The sequence below is a fragment of the Tachyglossus aculeatus genome, chromosome X5 (assembly GCF_015852505.1).
Source record: "Tachyglossus aculeatus isolate mTacAcu1 chromosome X5, mTacAcu1.pri, whole genome shotgun sequence".
Classification (NCBI taxonomy): Eukaryota; Metazoa; Chordata; class Mammalia; order Monotremata; family Tachyglossidae; genus Tachyglossus; species Tachyglossus aculeatus.
The window spans coordinates 1,910,005-1,927,352 of record NC_052097.1 but is presented as its reverse complement, the minus strand read 5'-3'; the positions used below and the strand labels follow the sequence as shown (position 1 = coordinate 1,927,352).

General features: G+C 49.4%; 1 protein-coding gene across 2 annotated transcripts in view; it reads right to left on the bottom strand.

Annotated features, from left to right (window-relative positions):
- The window catches only part of PDGFRA (platelet derived growth factor receptor alpha), a 36,484-nt gene extending 20,916 nt beyond the window's left edge, over window positions 1–15,568 (bottom strand). Inside the window, exons 1-3 of one of the 2 annotated variants that reach the window (XM_038769354.1) lie at window positions 15,482–15,568; window positions 2,475–2,567; window positions 755–816 (exon numbers count right to left, since the gene is read on the bottom strand). In XM_038769354.1, the coding sequence (XP_038625282.1) occupies window positions 755–803 (49 nt within the window). In that variant the 5' untranslated portion in view covers window positions 804–816; window positions 2,475–2,567; window positions 15,482–15,568. The remainder of the gene's footprint in view (window positions 1–754; window positions 817–2,474; window positions 2,568–15,481) is intronic. The other variant, XM_038769355.1, reaches the window with a different exon arrangement.
- Between the last annotated feature and the right edge of the window lie 1,780 nt (window positions 15,569–17,348).

Genomic DNA, 17,348 nt, shown 5'->3' with positions numbered 1-17,348 from the left:
CCCTGGGTTCAGCCCAGGGAGCTGTGACCAGGAGCTGGGCCTGGGTAATCCGACCCTGGGACCCCCTCCGGGAGCAAGCTCAGGCCCAGAGACCCCATCCCCTCCCCATCCCTCACCCCCAGAGCCAGGCCCCTCTTCTGATGGAAGCCACGGAAATTCCCTTGGGTCACTAGGGATTGCCGACATTCACTCCTGCTGGGAACCCAGGTACCAGCGGCCGGGGGCAAAGACCAGGGGAGGTTTGGCCCTGTAGGGGGGCACCACACCTGGCAGAAGGATTGAGGGCGAAAGGAATAGCCCATTCCCCTGTGGCAGCTGAGACAGAATCCTGTCCACTCCCCCAACCCACACTCAGTGGAGTGTAAATGGGGACCCTCTGCCCTTAGGAGCTTGGGGCCAAACCAGTCTGTTTTTTCTGCCTTCCCCAGGTGGTACTCTGCGGCGGGGGTGAGGGACAGTTCCCGGGATAGGAGGGCAGGGCCGTATTGGGAGAAGAACCTCCCCTGCCCCCCAACACACTATCATCATTTTGCTGGGGTGAGTTGCCCCAGAATCCCACCCCTTAGCTGCAGACCTCTTGGGTCTGCCCCCAGAAACATCTAGAAGGGGGGATGATTCTGCCTCTCCCCAACTCCTGGCTCCGAAGGGACACCCTTCATGAATACAACTCCCACCCTTCCCCCTCGACTGTCTTTGGCCTCTGGATCACCTCCCCCTCCCCACCCCCAGGGCTGGAGGGGGGCATGGGCCTTACCTGACAGCAGATACCCCAAGACTAGGAATGTCCATGAGAAAGGACCCATGGTCGATGGAGAACTGGGGGAACAAAGACAAAGTCAAAGTTAGAACCAGGGTTGGGGGGCTGATGCCATTGACCCACTCTCAGTTGACCCTGGACCCTCTTGAGCTGTCCTGTCCCAGTCCAAGAAGCGGGCTGGATTCCACATCAGCCCCAGGGATCCCCCTTCCCATCCCTCTTTCAGGCTCCCAGGCCTGGGGGGCCCTGCACCATCCCAGATTTCCATTCCTAATCGACGCCGGGATGATCCAGCCCGTGTGCCCCGTCTCCACCCCCAGAACGGGAAGGTGACCAGTGGGGAATGAGCCAGCTAAGAGCCGGCCACATCCCTTCTAGCAAAGATAAACATTCATTCAATCGTATTTATTGAGTGCTTACCGTGTGCAGAGCACTGTACTAAGAGCTTATAATAATAATGTTGGCATTTGTTAGGCGCTTACTATGTGCAAAGCACTGTTCTAAGCGCTGGGGGGGATACAAAGTGATCGGGTTGTCCCATGTGGGGTTCACGGTCTTAATCCCCATTTTACAGATGAGGTAACTGAGGTTCAGAGAAGTTAAGTGACTTGCCCAAGGTCACACAGCAGACATGGTGGAGTCGGAATTCGAACCCATGACCTCTGACTCCAAAGCCCATGCTCTTTCCACTGAGCCACGCTGCTTCTCTACCTTCCCTTTCCCTTTGATATCACCCTCCCGACTCACAGACACCAATAATAATAATTGGGGTATGTGCTTACTATGTGCCAAGCACTATGCTAAGTGCCAGGGTAGATACGAGATAATCTGGCTGGACACTGTCCCTGTCCCATTTGTGTGTGGCTGAAAAAATCCCAACCACTACCCTCTCTCTCTTTCTCTCCCCACCTCTCCCCCCAACTCACTCTCTAATAGTAATTATGGTACTTGTTAAGCGCTTACTATGTGCCAATCACTGTCCTAAGTGATGGGGTAGATACAAGTTCATCAGGTTGGACACAGTCCCCGTCCCACATGGAGCTCACACTCTTTTCCCATTTTACAGATGAGGTAACTGAGGCCCAGACAAGTGAAATGACTTGCCCAGGGTCACACCACAGACAATTGGTGAGAGCTCACCTCCTCCAGGAGGCCTTCCCAGGCTGAGCCCCCTCCTCCCCCTCCCCATTCCCCCCACCTTACCTCCTTCCCCTCCCCACAGCACCTGTATATATGTTTGTACATATTTATTACTCTATTTTACTTGTACATATTTACCATTCTATTCATTTTATTTTGTTAATATGTTTTGTTTTGTTGTCTGTCTCCCCCTTCTAGACTGTGAGCCCGCTGTTGGGTGGGGACCGTCTCTATATGTTGCCAACTTGTCCTTCCCAAGCGCTTAGTCCAGTGCTCTGCCCACAGTAAGCGCTCAATAAATGTGATTGAATGAATATGGTGGAGCCAGGATTCGAACCCACATCCTTATACTCCCAGGCCCATGCTTCTCTCTTAACGCCAATCTCTCTCTGGTGCTCATCTCATTCATTCAGTCGTATTTACTGAGTGCTTACTGTGTGCAGAGCACTGTACTAAACGCTTGGAAAATACAGTTCGGCAACAAATCGCTGCCCCTGTCGATTTCTGTCTCTCTCCCTCCCTCACAGCCTCCCTCTCTTTCTCTTTCCCTGTTGAACTGTCATGAAAGATGCCGTACCTGATGCAGTTTTCACTTTTGCTTCCTTAACCCTCCATCAGTTTTCCTTGAAATACTTTGAAAAAGGGTTTTGCTGGCCCTCTGCTGCTCCCCCTGCAAGTAAACACGAAGACTTCTTAATCCCCACGTTTAAAAAAAAAAAAACAACCAAAAACCAAAAAACAACCGGGAGGGGCTGACTGGAAACCTTGTTAATTAGGAATGTGGGACGTAGGAATAATATGCTCAGCCTCAAATCCCGAGAAAGGTTTTAATCCAAAACAGCTCAACTCCCCAGACTTTAACCCTTTCCTCAAAAAGCTCCCTTAAAGGGAATTTGTACACTCCAGATTTGTAGGAACTGCCTTTCATTTCCTCCATTAATCATAATTGTTGAGCACCCACGGTGAGCCGAGAACAGTGCTGGCCGCATACTGTAGGAAAACAACCTACGGGGCATCTAGAATTTGCCAGGTACTGTACTGAGCACCTGGGAGAGTATGATAGAGTTTATAGGCCCTCCCTTTTACCTCAAGGAACTCACAGTCTAACGGGGGAGGCACACTGCTTAATTTTGAGATAGAAAAGAATGGAAAGATGGATAGGCGAATAAATCAGTGTTTCAGTAGCAGAGTGGGTAATATCTCTTGGGCCTCAGTTTTCTCATCTGTAAAGTAGGGATAAACCACCTCAGTTCCCTTCCTCGTAACCCGAGCCCCCCGAAGAACAGAGACTGTCCGATATCATCACCATCAATCATATTTATTGAGCGCTTACTGTGTGCAGAGCACTGTACTAAGCGCTTAGCACTGTACTAAGCGATATGATTACCTTGTCTCTTCGTATAGAGTTTAGCACAGTGTTTTGGCACACAGTACGCGTTTAATAAATAATAATGACAGTGTTAAGCGCTTACTGTGTGCCAAACACTGTTCTAAGCACTGGGGTAGACACAAGGTAATCAGGTTGCCCCGCGTGGGGCCCACAGTCAATCCTCATTTTACAGATGAGGGAACTGAGGCACAGTGAGTTGCCCAAAGTCACACAGCTGCTAAGAAGTGGCGGAGCGGAATTAGAACCCACGACCTCTGACTCCCAAGCCCGGACTCTTCCCACTAAACCACAGTGCTCCTCCTATTAGGAGATTATTAGGGCTGGCGTCGGCCCCTCTCCCCTCACTTTGGGCCAACCTAAGCCCCGAAAAGAGCAAGTCAAACTCCGGCGTGCAGTCCTTCTGCAGGCCAGGACGCTTTTTAAACTTTTTTCAGGAAAGGTTGTTAAGGCGGCCAAGCTAAGCACTACGTATTTGGAGGTTTTGCGTGGCTTATTCCGGGAAGTACCCTCGGGGGGAAAAAAGCAAGCAAGCAAACAAACAAACAAAAAAGCGTTTTCCTGCCTCTCAGTTTTTCCTGCCTCTCGGTTTTTCCTGCCTCTCGGTTTTCCCTGCCTCTCTTTTCCCTGCCTCTCTGTTTACCCTGCCTCTCTGTTTTCCCTGCCTCTCTGTTTTCCCTGCCTCTCTTTTCCCTGCCTCTCTGTTTTTTTTTTAATGGCATTTATTAAGCACTTACTATGTGCAAAGCACTGTTCTAAGCGCTGGGGAGGTTACAAGGTGATCAGGTTGTCCCACGGGGGGCTCACAGTCTTAATCCCCATTTTACAGATGAGGTAACAGGCCCAGAGAAGTTAAGTGACTTGCCTAAAGTCACACAGCTGACAAGTGGCGGAGCCGGGATTTGAACCCATAACCTCTGACTCCAAAGCCTGTGCTCTTTCCACTGAGCCACGCTGCTTCCCTGCCTGTTTTCCCTGCCTCTCTTTTCCCTGCCTCTCTCTTTTCCCTGCCTGTTTTCCCTGCCTCTCTGATTTCCCTGCCTCTCTGTTTTCCCTGCCTCTGTTTTCCCTGCCTCTCTTTTCCCTGCCTCTCTGTTTTCCCTGCCTCTCTGTTTTCCCTGCCTCTCTTTTCCCTGCCTCTCTGTTTTCCCTGCCTCTCTTTTCCTTGCCTCTCTGTTTTCCCTGCCTCTCTGTTTTCCCTGCCTCTCTTTTCCCTGCCTCTCTGTTTTCCCTGCCTCTCTGTTTTCCCTGCCTCTCTGTTTTCCCTGCCTCTGTTTTCCCTGCCTCTCTGTTTTCCCTGCCTCTCTGTTTTCCCTGCCTCTCTGTTTTTTCCCTGCCTCTCTGTTTTCCCTGCACTGTGCATAGCGCTCCTCCAAATCGCCCAGCATTTGATCCCATCCAAGGCCCGCCCCGTGGGACATTCATTTACCGTCGCCGGGAAGGGGGAGGGAAGGGGAAGTTTTGGGGAGCAAAGCACTCGGACCCCGAATTTCACCCCACCCTCCCGCGCAGTTCGGCTTTTGGGGGTCTGTCTTCACTGCTGGGGGGCCCCGGGGCCAAATTACTTCACTTCTCTGGGCCTCAGGTCCCTCATCTGTAAAATAATCGTGGTGGGATTTGTTAAGCGCTTACTATTATTATTATTATTATTATTATTATATTATTCAGGCCCCGGAGCGGAGCTGGAAAACGGCCCGTCCTCTGCTTCGGAAGGAGCGGAGGTCGTGGGTTCTAATCCCGACTCTGCCATTTGACAGCCGTGTGACTTGGGGAGAGGCACTTCACTTCGCCGGGCCTCGGTGACCTTCTCTGGAAAATGGGGATTAAGACTGTGAGCCCCAAGGGGGACAACCTGATTACCTTGTATTCATTCATTCAATCGTATTTATTGAGCGCTTACTGTGTGCAGAGCACTGTACTAAGCGCTTGGGAAGTACAAATAGGCAACAGATAGAGACGATCTACCCTGGCGCTTAGAACAGTACTCGGCACATAGTAAGCCCTTAACAAATACCCGCATTATTATTATTATTCGGAAGGACCGGTGGGAAGGCCTGGGAAAACCATTCATTCAATTGTATTTATTGAGCGTTTACTGTGCACGGAGCACTGTACTAAGCGCTTAGGAAGTACATATCGGCAATAGATAGAGACGATGTACCCCAGCGCTTAGAACAGTACTCGGCACATGGTAAGCCCTTAACAAATAACCGCATTATTATTATTATTATTCGGAAGGACCGGTCAGAAGGCCTGGGAAACCTATTCATTCATTCAATAGTATTTATTGAGCGCTTACTGTGCGCAGAGCACTGTACTAAGCGCTTGGGAAGTACATATCGGCAACAGATAGAGACGATCTACCGCAGCGCTTAGAACAGTACTCGGCACATGGTAAGCCCTTAACAAATAACCGCATTATTATTATTATTATTCGGAAGGACCGGTCGGAAGGCCTGGGAAAACTGTATTCATTCATTCAATCGTACTTATTGAGCGCTTACTGGGGGCAGAGCACTGTACTAAGCGCTTGGGAAGGACAAGTTGGCAACAGATAGCGACGGTCCCGACCCAACAACGGGCTCACGGTCTAGAATAATACTGATGGAATTTGTTAAGCGCTTACTATGTGCCAAGCACTGTTCTAAGCGCTGGATCTCCTCCAGACAGCGTCGGAAGTCGGGGGTCCACAACCCGAAACAGGAAAACAAGCGTCCAAAACGTCTTCGTGAGGGAAAGGGGGCCCCCGATTCGACCCCCGAGAAACGCTTCCTTAGCCCAGAGAGGCAGCGTCATTTAGTGGAAAGAGCCCAGGCTTGGGAGTCAGAGGTCGTGGGTTCTAATCCCGACTCCGCCCCTTGTCTGCTGTGTGACCTTGGGCAAGCCGCTTCACTTCTCTGGGACTCAGTTCCCTCATCTGTCAAATGGGGGTGAAGACGGTGAGCCCCACGTGGGACAACCTGATCACCTTGTGTCGTCCCCCCCCCCCAGCGCTTAGAATAGTGCTTGGCACATAGTAAGCGCTTAATAACTACCATAGTAATTCTTCAAGCGCTTAGAACAGTGCTCAGAGCTTAAAACAGTGCTTGGCACATAGTAAGCGCTTAATAGCTACCACAGTAATTCTTCAGCGCTTAGAACAGTGCTCAGCGTTTAGAACAGCGCTTGGCACATAGTAAGCGCTTAATAGCTACCACAGTAATTCTTCAGCGCTTAGAACAGTGCTCAGTGCTTAGAACAGTGCTTGGCACATAGTAAGCGCTTAATAACTACCATAGTAATTCTTCAGCGCTTAGAACAGTGCTCAGCGCTTAAAACAGTGCTTGGCACATAGTAAGCACTTAATAGCTACCATAGTAATTCTTCAGCGCTTAGAACAGTGCTCAGCGCTTAAATCAGTGCTTGGCATGTAGTAAGCGCTTAATAGCTACCACAGTAATGCTTCAGCGCTTAGAACAGTGCTCAGCGCTTAGAACAGTGCTTGGCACGTAGTAAGCGCTTAATAACTACCATAGTCTTCATCGCTTAGAACAGTGCTCAGCGTTTAAAACAGTGCTTGGCACATAGTAAGCGCTTAATAGCTACCACAGTAATTCTTCAGCGCTTAGAACAGTGCTTGGCACATAGTAAGCGCTTAAAAACTACCATAGTAATTCTTCAGCGCTTAGAACAGTGCTCAGCGCTTAGAACAGTGCTCAGCACTTAGAAAAGTGCTTGGCACATAGTAAGCGCTTAATAACTACCATAGTAATTCTTCAGCGCTTAGAACAGTGCTCAGCGTTTAGAACACTGCTTGGCACATAGTAAGCGCTTAATAGCTACCACAGTAATTCTTCGGCGCTTAGAACAGTGCTTGGCACATAGTAAGTGCTTAATAGCTACCACAGTCATTCTTCAGCGCTTAGAGCAGTGCTCAGCGCTTAGAACAGTGCTTGGCACATAGTAAGTGCTTAATAACTACCATAGTAATTCTTCAGCGCTTAGAACAGTGCTCAGCGCTTAAAACAGTGCTTGGCACATAGTAAGCGCTTAATAGCTACCATAGTAATTCTTCAGCGCTTAGAACAGTGCTCAGCGCTTAGAACAGTGCTTGGCACGTAGTAAGCGCTTAATAGCTACCATAGTAATTCTTCAGCGCTTAGAACAGTGCTCAGCGCTTAGAACAGTGCTCAGCGCTTAGAACAGTGCTTGGCACACAGTAAGTGCTTAATAACTACCATAGCAATTCTTCAGCGCTTAGAACAGTGTTTGGCACATAGTAAGCGCTTAATAGCTACCATAGTAATTCTTCAGCGCCTAGAACAGTGTTTGGCACATAGTAAGCGCTTAATAGCTACCATAGTAATTCTTCAGCGCTTAGAACATTGCCCAGCGCTTAGAACAGTGTTTGGCATATAGTAAGAGCTTCATTCATTCATTCATTCAATCGTATTTATTGAGCGCTTACTGTGTGCAGAGCACTGACTGTACTAAGCGCTTGGGAAGTACAAATTGGCACTTAGGTCTATATCTTAGGTCATTTTATTTATTTATACTGATGTCCGTTTATTTGGACTGATGCCTGTCTCCCCCACCTCTGGACTGTGAGCTCGTGGTGGGCAGGGATTGTCACTATTGCTGTGTTGTACTTTCCCAAGCGCTTAGTAATAATAATAAGTATTATTATTAATAATAATAAGTATTATTATTAATAATAATAATTATATAACTATAATTATATACTAAAATATATTATATATAATGATAGAATTATATATTATCGTGTAATAATAATAATTATGGCATTTGTTAAGCGCTGAGTAGCTTAATAGCTACTACAGTAATTCTTCAGCGCTTAGAAAGTGCTTGGCACATAGTAAGCGCTTAATTCCATTATTACTATTATTATTATTATTATTATTATTATTATTATTAGCCCGCGCTTGGGAAAGTACAATGTCCGTTTATTTGGATTGATGCCCGTCTCCCCCACCTCTAGACTGTGAGCTCGTGGTGGGCAGGGATTGTCTCTATTGCTGTATTGTACTTTCCCAAACGCTTAGTAATAATAATAATAATAATAATAATAATAATAATAATAATAATAATAATAATGGCATTTATTAAGTGCTTACTATGTGCAAAGCACTGGTCTAAGCGCTGAATAATAATAATTATTATTATGGCATTTGTTAAGCGCTTATGTGCCAAGCACTGCTGTAAGCGCTGAGGAGGATCCACGTGGGGCTCACAGTCTTCATCCCCATTCGACGGATGAGGTCACTGAGGCACAAAGAAGCGAAATGACTTGCCCAAGGTCACACAGCCAGCAAGTGGCGGAGCGGGGATTAGAACCCACTTCCTCTGGCTCCCAACCCGGGGTTGTTTTCCACGAAGTCCGTCAGCCGATGGTATTTATTGAGCGCTTACTGTGTGCAGAGCACCGTACTAAACGCTTGAGGGGAGAATCCAATAATATGAAAAACAATACCTGCCCACAACTGTATTGCTGTATTGTACTTTCCCAAACGTTTAGTAATAATAATAATAATAATGGCATTTATTAAGCGCTTACTATGTGCAAAGCACTGTTCTAAGCACTGAATAATAATTATTATTATTACGACATTTGTTAAGCGCTTATGTGCCGAGCACTGCTCTAAGCGCTGAGGAGGATCCACGTGGGGCTCACAGTCTTCATCCCCATTTGACGGATGAGGTCACTGAGGCACAAAGAGAAACGACTTGCCCAAGGTCACACAGCCAGCAAGTGGCGGAGAGGGGATTAGAACCCACTTCCTCCGGCTCCCAACTCGGGGTTGTTTTCCACTAAGTCCGTCAGTCGATGGTATTTATTGAGCGCTTACTGTGTGCAGAGCACCGTACTGAGCGCTTGAGAGGGGACAATCCAATAATATGGGAAACAGTACCCGCCCACAACGATCTTACAGTCTAGAGGGGGAGATGGACATTAACAGAAATAAATAAATTACAGATATGGACGTTAAGTGCTGCGGGGCTGGGAGTGGGGATGAATAAAGGGTAAGAAGTCTTTCGTTCCCTCCCTTCCCCACAGCACCTGTATATTTGTATATATGTTTGTACATATTTTTTTACTCTATCTATTTATTTAATTTATTTGTACATATCTATTCTATTTATTTTATTTTGTTAGTATGTTTGGTTTTGTTCTCTGTCTCCCCCTTTTAGACTGTGAGCCCACTGTTGGGTAGGGACTGTCTCTCTATGTTGCCAATTTGTACTTCCCAAGCGCTTAGTACAGTGCTCTGCACATAGTAAGCGCTCAATAAATACGATTGATGATGATGATGATTTCGTTCATCCAGTCGCATTTATTGCCACGCTGCTTCTCAGTACAGTACTCCTTAGTACAGCGCTCTGCACATAGTAAGCGCTCCATCATCATCATCAATCGTATTTATTGAGCGCTTACTGTGTGCAGAGCACTGTACTAAGCGCTTGGGAAGTACAAGTTGGCCCATGAGATCGAGTGGATGAATGGGGCAGGGTGGGGGGAAGCGGCTGCATCAGTGCTCTGCACACAGTAAGCGCTCAATAAATAGGATTCAATGAATGAATGCACTAGAAGTCAACATGCTCTGATTAGAACGGCACTTTGCACACAGTAAGCGCTTAATAAATGTTATCATTTTAGACTGTGAGCCCACTATTGGGTAGGGACTGTCTCTATATTTTGCCAGCTTGTACTTCCCAAGCGCTTAGTACAGTGCTCTGCACACAGTAAGCGCTCAATAAATGTGATTGATTGATTGATTGATTATCGTTATTATTACTATTAAGCTTGGGAGTCGGAGGTCCTGAGTTCGAATTCCGACTCCACCACTTGTCGGCTGTGTGACTTTGGGCAAAGTCACTTAACTTCTCTGGACCTCAGTTAACTCATCTGTAAAATGGGAATGGAGACTGTGAGCCCCCCCGCCCCCGTGGGACAACCTGATCACCTTGTAACCTCCCCAGTGCTTAGAACACTGCTTTGCACATAGTAAACGCTTAATAAATGCCATTATTATAATTATCATTATTATTCTCTGGGCCTCAGTTCCCTCATCTGTAAAATGGGGATTGAGACTGCGAGCCCCACGTGGGACAACCTGTTCACCTTGTATCTACCCCAGTGCTTAGAAACAGTGCTTTGCACATAGTAAACGCTTAATAAATGCCATTATTATTATTATTATCATTATTATTATTATTATTCTCTGGGCCTCAGTTCCCTCATCTGTAAAATGGGGGTTGAGACTGCGAGCCCCACGTGGGACAACCTGTTCACCTTGTATCTATCTTCTAGACTGTGAGCCCACTGTTGGGTAGGGACCGTCTCTAGATGTTGCCAACTTGTCCTTCCCAAGCGCTTAGTCCAGTGCTCTGCACACAGTAAGCGCTCAATAAATACGATTGAATGAATGAATTAATTTACTATTTATTTATTTTATTTGTGCGTATTTATTCTATTTATTTTATTTTGTTAACATGTTTTGTTTTGTTGTCTGTCTCCCCTTTCTAGTCTGTGAGCCCACTGTTGGGTAGGGACCGTCTCTAGATATTGCCAACTTGTCCTTCCCGAGCGCTTAGTCCACTGCTCTGCCCACAGTAAGCGCTCAATAAATACGATTGAATGAATTAATTAATTTACTACTCTATTTTATTTGTGCATATTTATTTTATTCTGTTAATATGTTTTGTTTTGTTGTCTGTCTCCCCCTTCTAGACTGTGAGCCCACTGTTGGGTAGGGACCGTCTCTATATGTTGCCAACTTGTCCTTCCCAAGCGCCTAGTCCAGTGCTCTGCACACAGTAAGTGCTCATAAATATGATTGAATGAATAAATGAATGAATTTACTACTCTATTTCATTTGTGCATATTTATTTTATTTTGTTAAAATGTTTTGTTTTGTCCTCTGTATCCCCCTTCTAGACTGTGAGCCCACTGTTGGGTAGGTACCGTCTCTATATGGTGCCAACTTGCCCTTCCCAAGCGCTTAGTCCAGTGCTCTGCCCACAGTAAGCGCTCAATGAATACGATTGAATGAATGAATGAATGAATGAATTTACTACTCTATTTTATTTGTGCATATTTATTTTATTTTGTTAATATGTTTTGTTTTGTTCTCTGTCTCCCCCTTCTAGACTGTGAGCCCCCTGTTGGGTAGGGACCGTCTCTAAATGTTGCCAACTTGTCCTTCCCAAGCGCTTAGTCCAGTGCTCTGCCCACAGTAAGCGCTCAATAAATACGATTGAATGAATTATTACGGTAAGCGCTCAGTAAATACGTTTTGAATGAATGAATGAATGCGATCCGGTAAGGTCGGGGAAGCCTCCCCAGCCGGTCCGGGGACCCCCCAGGCCCGGAGCCTGCAGAGCTCGCCGCTGCCACCAGAGGGCGCCCCCGCCCCGCGGCCGCCGCCAGAGGGCGCTCCCGCTCCGCGCATCCCGCCGGCGCCGCCGCCAGAGGGCGCCTTCGCTCCGTGCATCCCGCCGGCGCCGCCGCCAGAGGGCGCCCCCGCTCCGCGCATCCCGCCGGCGCCGCAAGGACCAGCCCGCTCCTCGCCATCGTATTTATTGAGCGCTCACTGTGTGCAGAGCACTGTACTAAGCGCTTGGGAAGTACAAGCTGGCAACATATAGAGACAGTCCCTACCCAACAGTGGGCCCCCAGTCTAGAAGCACTGGACTACAGTGCTCTGCACACAGTAAGCGCTCAATCAATCAATCAATCAATCAATCGTATTTATTGATTTATTGTCCCTGTATATACGTATACGTATTTATTACTCTATTTATTTATTTATTTGACTTGTACATATCTATTCTATTCATTTTATTTTGTTGATATGTTTGGTTTTGTTCTCTGCCTCCCCCTTCTAGCCTGTGAGCCCGCTGTTGGGTCGGGACCGTCTCTATGTGTTGCCAACTCGGACTTCCCAAGCGCTTAGTCCAGTGCTCTGCACACAGTAAGCGCTCAATAAATACGATTGATTGATTGAGCGCTTACTGTGTGCAGAGAGAGCACTGTAGTCCAGTGCTCTGCACACAGTAAGCGCTCAATAAATACGACTGATTGATTGACTGAGCGCTTACTGTGTTCAGAGCACTGCAGTCCAGTGCTGTGCACACAGTAAGCGCTCAATAAATACGATTGATTGATTGAGCGCTTACTGTGTGCAGAGCACTGTAGTCCAGTGCTCTGCACACAGTAAGCGCTCAATAAATACGATTGATTGACTGATTGAGCGCTTACTGTGTGCAGAGCACTGTAGTCCAGTGCTCTGCACACAGTAAGCGCTCAATAAATACGATTGATTGATTGATTGAGCGAGTGCTGTGTGCAGAGCACTGTACTAAGCGCTTGGGAAGTCCGAGTTGGCAACACACAGAGACATTCCCGACCCAACAGCGGGCTCACAGTCTAGAAGGGGGAGACAGACAACAAAACAACTTAACAAAATCCCACTACTCGGCCGGATGCGACCCCCTCCCCGCCGCGCAGGGTGCGGCCGGGGGTCGGGGGCCGCGGGGAGGGAGGAGGGGGTCGAGAGGAGGCATTAAGAGAAAAAGCGGGACTCAGTGGAAAGAGCCACGGAGGTCGTGGGTTCTAATGCCGCTCCGCCACTCTGCTGTATCATTTGGGACAAATCACTTAACTTCTCTTTGTCGGTTCCCTCATCTAGAAAATGGGGATGAAGACGGGGAGCCCTACGTGGGACAACCTTGGGTCATCTACCGCAGCGCTTGGAAACAGTGCTTTGCACATGGTAAGCGCTTAACAAATACCATCATTACTATTACTACAGTAAGCGCTCAGTAAATACGTTTGACTGAAGGAATGAATGCAATCCGGTAGGGTCGGGGAAGCCTCCCCAGCCGGTCCGGGGACCCCCAGGCCCGGCGCTTAGAACAGTGCTTGGCACCCAGTAAGTGCGTAACAAACACCATCACTATTACCTAAAACCGTGCTCAGCGCTTAGAACAGTGCTTGGCACCGAGTAAGCGCGTAAAAAACGCCATCATTATTACTTAAAACCGTGCTCAGTGCTTAGAACAGTGCTTGGCACCCAGTAAGCGCGTAACAAATACCATCATTATTACTTAAAACCGTGCTCAGCGCTTAGAACAGTGCTTGGTACCTAGTAAGCGCGTAACAAATACCATCATTATTACTTAGAACAGTGCTTGGCACCGAGTAAGCGCGTAACAAATGCCATCACTATTACTTAAAACCGTGCTCAGCGCTTAGAACAGTGCTTGGCACCGAGTAAGCGCGTAACAAATACCATCATTATTACTTAAAACCGTGCTTAGCGCTTAGAACAGTGCTTGGCACCCAGTAAGCGCGTAACAAATACCATCATTATTACTTAAAACCGTGCTCAGCGCTTAGAACAGTGCTTGGCACCGAGTAAGCGCGTAACAAATGCCATCATTATTACGTAAAACCGTGCTCAGCGCTTAGAACAGGGCTTGGCACCTAGTAAGCGCGTAACAAATGCCATCATTATTACTTAAATCAGTGCTTGGCACCGAGTAAGTGCGTAACAAATACCATCATTATTACTTAAAACAGTACTCAGCGCTTAGAACAGTGCTTGGCACCGAGTAAGCTCGTAATGAATACTATCATTATTACTTAAAACAGTGCTCAGCGCTTAGAACAGTGCTTGGCACCTAGTAAGCGCGTAACAAATGCCATTATTATTACTTAAAACAGTGCTTGGCACCGAGTAAGCGCGTAACAAATACCATCATTATTACTTAAAACCGTGCTCAGCGCTTAGAACAGGGCTTGGCACCTAGTAAGCGCGTAACAAATACCATCATTATTACTTAAAACAGTCCTCAGCGCTTAGAACAGCGCTTGGCACCGAGTAAGCGCGTAACAAATACCATCATTATTACTTAGAACAGTGCTTGGCACCTAGTAAGCGCGTAACAAATACCATCATTATGACTTAAAACCGTGCTCAGCGCTTAGAACAGTGCTTGGCACCGAGTAAGCGCGTAACAAATACCATCATTATTACTTAGCGCAGTGCTTGGCACCGAGTAAGCGCGTAACAAATACCATCATTATTACTTAGCGCAGTGCTTGGCACCGAGTAAGCGCGTAACAAATACCATCATTATTACTTAGAACAGTGCTTGGCACCTAGTAAGCGCGTAACAAATGCCATCATTATTACTTAAAACCGTGCTCAGCGCTTAGAACAGTGCTTGGCACCGAGTAAGCGCGTAACAAATACCATCATTATTACTTAAAACAGTGCTCAGCGCTTAGAACAGTGCTTGGCACCGAGTAAGGGCGTAACAAATACCACCATTATTACTTAGTGCTCAGTGCTTAGAACAGTGGTTGGCACATAGTAGGCGCTTAACAAATGCCATCGTCATTATTATTATTATTAATAAGACTGGGGGGAGGGGGAGACACGCCCATCCCCCCGGGAATTGGGGCGCGCTTCGTACCCTCCCCCAGCGCCGTCGCACTGCCCCTCTGCAAGGATGCCGTTTGATGTTTGTTGCCAACTTCTACTTCCCAAGCGCTTAGTACAGTGCTCCGCACACACTAAGCGCTCAATAAATACGATTGAACGAATGAATGAATGTTCTCCCGCCCCAGGACCCTCGGAACTCGAGGGCCCCTGGCCGGGGTTGCGGGGAGGGGGTTTCATTCATTCATTCATTCATCCAATCCTATTTATTGAGCGCTTACTGTACTAAGCGCTTGGGAAGTGCAAGTTGGCAACATATAGAGACGGTCCCTGAGGGAAGCCCCCTCCCCTTTCCCTCTCCTCGGGAGGGACCCGTTGTTGGGTAGGGACCGTCTCTCTTATCCGTTGCCGATTTGTGCTTCCCAAGCGCTTAGTGCAGCGCTCTGCACATGTAGTAAGCGCTCCCTCAATGCGACCGAATGAATGAATGAGACCTACCGGGCCGCTGGCAAAGGGGAAGAATTCATTCATCCATTCAATCATCTTGAGGGAGCGCTTACTTAGTGCTAAGCGTTTGGGAAGTCCAAGGATCCCGGCCCGAAGTTGAATCAACCGCTGTTGAAAGCCGGGCCGCCCGGCGACAGGGCTGGACGCTCAGTACAGTGCTCTGCACCCAGTAAGCGCTCAATAAATACGATTGATTGATTGACGGCTGGACGGGGCGTCCCACCCACCTCCCCCGGCTCTTACCTTGCGCTGAAGGCGATGCACTCCGCTCCCGACCGCTCCCTAAACTCCCGCCATGGGCCGGGACCCCGGGCTCTTGGCTTCCCGGCCTTCCTCTCCCGCCCAGAGAATCCCCGCTCCTCACGGGAGGAAAAGGAAAAAATGGGAAAAAACCAAAAAAAAAAAAAAAAAGAAGAAAAATCAGGCTCCGGGCAAAGATTCCCCGGGCGAGGCTCCCAATAAGCAACCCCCAGAGGGGAGCGAGACCCCCGAGCCCCCGAGGGTGAGACCAAGAAACTCCAAATGTGTTTGTCATTAAAGTCGGGGGGGGCTCCTGGGACCCCCAAATCCCCCCGCCCGCATTCCCAAATTCCTCCGCGGCCTCCGCTTTCCCGTGGCCTCCAGGGCCGGTCCTTTCCCAAGCCCCCCGACCCACGGGCTCCCCCGGGGGTCCCCGCCACGTCGAAGGGTGGAAGCCCCTCGACGGGGGGAGGGACGCCGTCCGGGACGCCCCCTCCAATTCCCAGAAGGGGAGGACTCCTCCTGTGTGTGTGTTCTTTTCCAGGAAAATGAAGTGGGAGCCCCCGCGCGCATGGGGAAAAGGGCAGAGGGGGCAGGGGATGGACAGGGCCCGGGGCCCGGGGGGTGGCCGGGCAGGGCCTCCTGCCGGGCCTCGGGGCCCGGGGACCCCCGGGGGGGTCTCTTCCTCGGTTGCTCCCCCTTACCTTCCCTTCCCCGACCCCCGAATCCGGCCCCCCGGCGTCCCGGCCCCGTCCGAGCCCCGCGCCGGATAATTGAATCAGCCCCGCAGTCCGCTCTTCCCCAGACTAATCTTTTGGTTTAAGTAAATAGCTGTCAGGATAGGAAGCCCCCCCCACCCCCTACACACTCACACACACTCACACACACACACACACCCTGCCCCCCCTCCCTCCCTGGCAGCCCCTTCAGAATAAAAGCCTCCCCCCCCCACCCCCGCGCGCGCGCGCTCCGCCGCCTCCGGCCCTCCGGCTCTTACGCTGACAGGGGGACCAGCCTTCATCAACAACGGGGGGCCGGGCCATATGGGGAGTGGGGGGGCCCAACGGCTCACATCAATCAATCAATCAATCAATCGCATTGATTGGGCGCTTACTGTGGGCAGGGCACTGGACTAAGCGCTCGGGAAGGACAAGATGGCAACATAGAGAGACGGTCCCCACCCAACAGTGGGCTCGCAGTCATCGTCGTGAAAGAGGAGCTTCTCCCACTCTGGGGGGGCTGGGGATTTGGGGGGGGACGGGGGTTGCTCCCCTTTTTCCCCCCTCTGGCTCGGCTTTTGGGGTGGAGAGGGGGTCCGGGAGCAGAGCCGGGCGAGGGTGCCCCGAGGAAGGAGGGGAGGGGGAGCGCAGTAGAGACCCTTGCCCCGATCCTAGAACAAGGCTTTGCATCATCAATCGTATTTATTGAGCGCTTACTGTGTGCAGAGCACTGGACTAAGCGCTTAGCACAGAGTAAGCGCTCAATAAATGCCATTCTTATCCTCCTTCAACGCGGTCCCAGCGAGTGCGAGCTGGGGGACGCCGGGAACGCGGACTGAGCGCCCCCGAAAGGGTCCCGTCTGGGGTCCAGACTTCCGCGGAGCCAGCCGTGGGCGGGGGGCGAGGACCCCAGGGATGAGCCACAACACAGCTTAATCATGGACGGAGCCCGGGCTTGGGAGTCGGAGGGTCGTGGGTTCGAATCCCGGCTCCGCCACGTCAGCTGGGTGACTTTGGGTAAGTCACTTCACTTCTCTGGGCCTCAGTTACCACATCTGTAAAACGGGGGCGAAGACTGGGAGCCCCACGTGGGACCACCTGGTCCCCTCGTATCTCCCCCAGCGCTCAGAACAGTGCTTTGCATCATCAGT